General features: G+C 35.0%; 1 protein-coding gene across 2 annotated transcripts; it reads right to left on the bottom strand.

The window, feature by feature from the left end:
- Positions 1-830: 830 nt before the first annotated feature.
- On the bottom strand, positions 831-5,141 carry LOC109194471 (hepatic lectin). Of its 2 annotated transcripts, XM_025902501.1 has the most exons (6): positions 4,959-5,141; positions 4,322-4,444; positions 3,896-3,973; positions 3,052-3,203; positions 2,814-2,938; positions 831-2,722 (listed from the first exon to the last, which is right to left on the bottom strand). In XM_025902501.1, the coding sequence occupies exons 1-6, from the start codon at positions 4,987-4,989 to the stop codon at positions 2,518-2,520; spliced, it is 714 nt and encodes a 237-aa protein (XP_025758286.1). In that variant the 5' UTR covers positions 4,990-5,141; the 3' UTR covers positions 831-2,517. The 2 variants fall into 2 exon arrangements, with proteins under 2 accessions (XP_025758286.1, XP_025758287.1); XM_025902502.1 differs by lacking the exon at positions 3,896-3,973.
- Positions 5,142-5,395: the final 254 nt, after the last annotated feature.

Here is a 5,395-nt window from a genome sequence, read left to right as displayed (position 1 = left end):
AAGAATTCAGTTCCCCAAAAGTCTTGGTCAATGACTCAGAATCATGAAATCGTGATTCAATGAAAAGAAACTGTTCAGTGTGTTTGTTTCATGTTGCTGAGATGATGTCAGAAAAGCTGAAAAGTATGAGGGGCCGTACAAGCCAAAATTCATTCTTTCACTCTCACATACATATACTTTTATTCTCACATACATATACTTTCACTCTCACACACATATATTCTTCTTTCACATACATATACTTTCACTCTCACATAGTTTTATTTTAATTTTTATATTTAGATATTTTTATTCTCATGTTTACACATATTTAACACACACTGCAATATTGTGCTCTCTTATACATGTATTTTAATGAACATATTTACAAATTCTCACTCTAACATACATGCATTTTCATTTATGCATGCCTACATTTTGCTCTCATTTACATGCATTCAATATGCATTTAATCTCACAAATAATATATGTATGTGAGAGTGAAAGTATGTGTGTGAAAGAAGAATGTATGTGTGTGAGAGTGAAAGAATGAATTTTGGCTTGTACAGCCCCTCATAGAAAAGACTCTGACTGCTTTATATGACACAATTGTTATTGTCTTCTACTTCTGCTCTTTTCTAATCTCTTAATATTCATCAGGTGAAGCTCCTGACTCTCAACATGCAAAATCAAACAGAGGGTCAAAGGTCACCTCAGAGAGAATTGCCCTGCTGGTTCTCTGTCCTCTCTTTAGAGCTGCTCTCATTATTCTTTACATCTCTGTGAGTTTGTGGTTTCCTTCAAAGTTAGTAATAAACACTAAAAATAAATGACAAACAGAACATTAACAATAAGGGTTTAAACTATTATGATATGTTATGATGTTTTATTAAGTCTCTCTTTTCAGTATCTGAATAAAAACAGGAAGCAAACAGGAAAAATAATCATCATGAAATCCAAAAACTTGAAAAGAACAACAAAAGCTATCTGCTGCTGCCCTCAAGTGCCCAAATGACAACATTTTAGGTTTTTGCAAACATATTATTATTTATTATTATGTACAGCTTTGGGTAATGATCTGTTATATGTTACTATTACATGAAAACAGCCTACTGTTATTACAGTTTTATCTGCTTACATTAAACATATTTGCACCCACTATATCTGGAACACAGACCAGAGGCAGAAAGTGTCAGAAGTTTCAGTATTTGTTTCTCCATTTTAGTGAATCAGCGTTTGAACACATGAGAATCAAAGAAGCACTCGAAAACCTCAAAGATGCTAATACAAGTTTCACAGGTGAGCATAGACGACAGGTACAATGCAAATTTTGGCAGACTTGGATTATTTATCTTCAGTCTAAATCAGTATGGATTTCTCTCTCTCTCTCTCTGTGTGTGTGTGTGTGTGTGTGTGTGTGTGTGTGTGTGTGTGTGTGTGTGAGCCTTAAAAGTACACATCGATTAGCGAGAGTTTCATTAAAATAGGACAGTGAAACATTTTGTGGATTTCACATAACCTCAGGTGATGCCTATTACAGAGTGGGAAACCCAGCAGTGATCCTCTTATCAAGCAGAAAAAGGCTCACTGGTCTTATTTACCATCTCTGACCCTCTAGTTTTAACTAAAGAGCATCAAGAGTTTCACCTAATTAACATTTAGAGGAGACACAGATGTAAGAGTTCAGGAAAGTGCAGAAAGTGGACACAGTAACATTAACATCCGTTCAATATAAAGCAGCAGAATCAGAAAATTAAACCAACAGATGCCGTTCCTCTAGACTGTAGTGCTGTAGTGGAATTGCCTACATATCTACATGTGAGGTGAAGGTCATGCCGCTGATGGTGTGACAGGATATAAACATTGATGGTGTCCCCCTCAGCTGAGCTGTAATATTAGCCAGCTGCGCACTTTTTTTGAATGATGGTTGATGGTTCTCTAAAGAGTAAATATTTCCTGCTAAACTCCACACAGGTCATGATTTATGACAAGAAATGCTGCTACTAATTTAAGTTTGTCACAGCACTTCTTGTTTGCTTGCTTGTTTGTTCGCTTCTTTGAGCAATACAAGGCCATAAACTGTCAATTTAAGTGTTTCTCTGTTTATTAGTAATTAACACTTCCACCAAGTGTCAGACTAATCCAGACAAAATATCAAACACTGAAATGCTCAGTTACTCCTTTTATTCACACTAACATCTATTAATTGCTCTATTTTAACACAACATTTCTTCCTTTCGTCCTTTCTCCTGCAAAACTGATAATAATTAATTCATAGTTTCTTCTCTAGTTCAGTGAACTATTCATTCATTCAGGGGAGTCTAAAATGTTTTGGGATATTTTTAAATAAGAAAAAAGCATTTGAAAACACTTAAATTAATTTTAGAAATGCTCCCACATTTCATGTTTATATTAATCAGATCAAAAAAAGAAAAAAAAATTTATCAGATGCAAAATGTTACATTTTTTTAATATGTTAATTTTTTTTGTTTGTGACGTTACTGCATCACTCCACTCTGGTGTTTAATAGACTGAATTTCAGACACATACTTTTTTAATCTGTCCTTTTACTGCTGCTTTCTCACAAATACTTCTGCAAGGCTTTGAGCAAAATGCATCAAACCAACACTTCAGATCTTTAGCTCCGCCTTTTTCTCCCATGCTCACACAGTCCTCTCCATCAGGATGTGTCCCATTTCTCCCTGTCCAGTTGTCTGGCTCGTAGTTACTCCAAAACGGCAGCCTAAGTAATTAAAAACAAAAAGAAAAAGTTCAATAAAAACCGTAACTTTAATTCTGGAAATGAAAAAAATATATTTTCACAACAATCAAACCTTTCATTCAGTGGTGATCCATCCACCCACACCCATCTGCTCTCTACTGCTGAGTCTGTCAGTCCGATCCAGAACTTGTCCTCAGCTTCATTCATTACATCTCTCAGTCTTCTCTCCAGGAAAGTCTGATCAAGAAAAGATGATGAAAATTACTTTGTCAGACTTTTCTGTGCTGAGAAGGTGAAACAAAGATGTAATAAAACATGTGAGAACATGAACCTGCAGCAGTGTTTCATACCTGCTCCTCTCTGCTGTCTATCTTAACCAGGTCTCCTCCTTTAACTCCACACTCATATCTGCTATGTTTCCAGAAATATTTCCTGATGGAGAAGTAATAGCACTTTCCTCCATGTAGCTCCCAGCCTTCTTCACATTTATAACAAGGATCATCTTTGAAGAGATTACAGCAACGACTTCAATCAGGTGGAAGAAATCACTGTTCATGTTTGTGTGAACTTAGCTTGAAGTTTGTGTCTCAGAGACAAAATCCATTACTTACCTATTACTTTAGGTAAGTAAGCCTAACCCACTCCTGCTTTACAGGTGAAAATAGAGCAACAGGACCGCTAGTCTTTGATTTTATTTATTTTCTGCTGTGTTTCACTTGCATCTATTTGAAAGAGTGAGTGTAAACACAAAAAACTATTTTATTTTATGTGCTGGAATGTGCAGAAAATAGGTTTAAATGTTAAACAAATTTCTTCCAGTCAGAGAATGTTGCATATAATTAAGTTTTTGCTTGATGCATAAAGTTAAAAGATTTAAAGTTTAAAGTTTTAAAAAGAGACATTTCCATTTGATTACATTTTGTATGATGGATTATGCAGAAAAAGTAGAATTGGGCTGAAAGATCTCTTGCTTTATCACCTATTCAGGTTGTAAATCGTGTTTTTAAAAAGTAACTAAGTAACTAAGTAATTAATTACTTTTGAAAATAAGTCATCAGTAAAGTAACGGAATTACTTTTTGGGGGAAGTAATCAGTAATTAGTTACTGATTACTTTTTTCAAGTAACTTGACCAACACTGGTCATGAGTTTGATTTAGACGGAAGGTTAGAAACAATCAGCTGTATATGCTTACCTGTCAGATTACTTTCACACTTCATTTTGTGATGTTTCAGGTTTTCGAGCTCTTTGTTCGTTCTAATTTTGTCAAACGCTGATTAAAAAAGAACAAACAAACCAGTCAGTCAGTGAGGTTTGTTTACACTGAAAGGATTTTTGTAGCTTTGTGTTTTCAGTGTTTCTTTAGTTCTCATGTTTTCAGCTGCTGATTTAAAAATGAGAGAAACAAACAGACAGATTTTTCAGAGAACAAGAAAAACACTGAAAAGTTGCGCGCATCCTTAATTTGTTGCAACACGATTAAAACAGAGCCAATGTGGGCAATCTGCAGTGTTTTACACCTTCACTGTAAATGTTCTGCTTCTCATTTGATTTACAGAAAATCAGATCATTGATTTTTTTTTTTAAGTTAAGAAAGAAAAAGAAAACCACACAAACTCACAGAGACGATAAATAACAATGAGAGCAGCTGCCAGCAGGATACAGAGAACCAGCAGGGCCACTCTCTCTGTGGTGACCTTTGACCCTCTCTTTGATTTTGCATGCTGAGAGTCAGGAGCTTCACCTGATGAACATTTAGACGAGACACAATGTGAGAGTTCAGAAAAATGTGTATTTATCAGTTACAACAGTTTTAAACAGTTTCTCATGTTACAATACTTTAGTACTATTACAGCACACTGAACTGTAGCTGAGTGTCAATACAAGAACATTAAAGTTGATTAAGATGCTTTGCACAGGAAACACTTGAGTTAAAACATGTTAACATGTCACACATCCTTTTGGTCAGTTCCTGTTTTGTTTGCTCATCAAATGTACATTTTGCATAACTTTTAAACACTCTTTCTTCATCGATTACTTTTAAATCTTTACATTTCTGATTTATTAAAAGATTAAAATAATTCATATGATTAAATAATGAATGTGGGCTCTACATATTTTTAAGTCATATGTATATAATGTTGTTCTGTTCCAGCACAGATATCATAACTTTAATTAAAAGTCTGATGATGATCACTCAGATCTGACTGAAGCTCCGTCACCTTCCTGTTGTTTTACCACCACATTAATGTTCTTACCTTCTATGAAGCTCTGCGGACGACTCATCATGCTGAAACTTCAAGATCCTGACTTCAGACTTAATCCAACAGTCTCTGAATCACAAAACACAACAAAGAGTTGAAATTATGTGTCCTTTGTTATTTATCGTAGATTCAATTCTTTACACATTTAATAGAAAACAGATGTAGCTAAGCATTGATGCTCACTCTAATTGCTTCCTTACTCCTTCTAACTTCTGTTTTACAGCTAAAAAAACAACAACTTCCTGTTGCCTAAAGAGGAGGGAGGAGGCTTCATCTCCAGTCTGGCTCCTCCTGTCAGAATAACTGCTTTTTTTATAAGTGAAGCAAGGTTTCTTTATTTATTGTTGAAATGTCTGTCCCTGTGGTAAATTGTACTGATCTCTTGCATACGAGTTGATGCGAGTTGCATCACATTTGCAGGCAGTTAAAAG

The sequence above is a fragment of the Oreochromis niloticus genome, linkage group LG22 (genome assembly GCF_001858045.2).
Source record: "Oreochromis niloticus isolate F11D_XX linkage group LG22, O_niloticus_UMD_NMBU, whole genome shotgun sequence".
Lineage (NCBI taxonomy): Eukaryota > Metazoa > Chordata > Actinopteri > Cichliformes > Cichlidae > Oreochromis > Oreochromis niloticus.
This window is presented reverse-complemented; position numbering and strand designations above follow the sequence as displayed.

Coding starts and splice junctions, on each gene's coding strand:
- LOC109194471 (XM_025902501.1), bottom strand. CDS start 4,989: ATGATGAGTCGTCCGCAGAGCTTCATAGAAG. Junction 4,445..4,958: donor TCCGCAGAGCTTCATAGAAG/GTAAGAACATTA, acceptor AATGTTCATCAG/GTGAAGCTCCTGACTCTCAG. Junction 3,974..4,321: donor CATTGTTATTTATCGTCTCT/GTGAGTTTGTGT, acceptor TTTTTTAATCAG/CGTTTGACAAAATTAGAACG.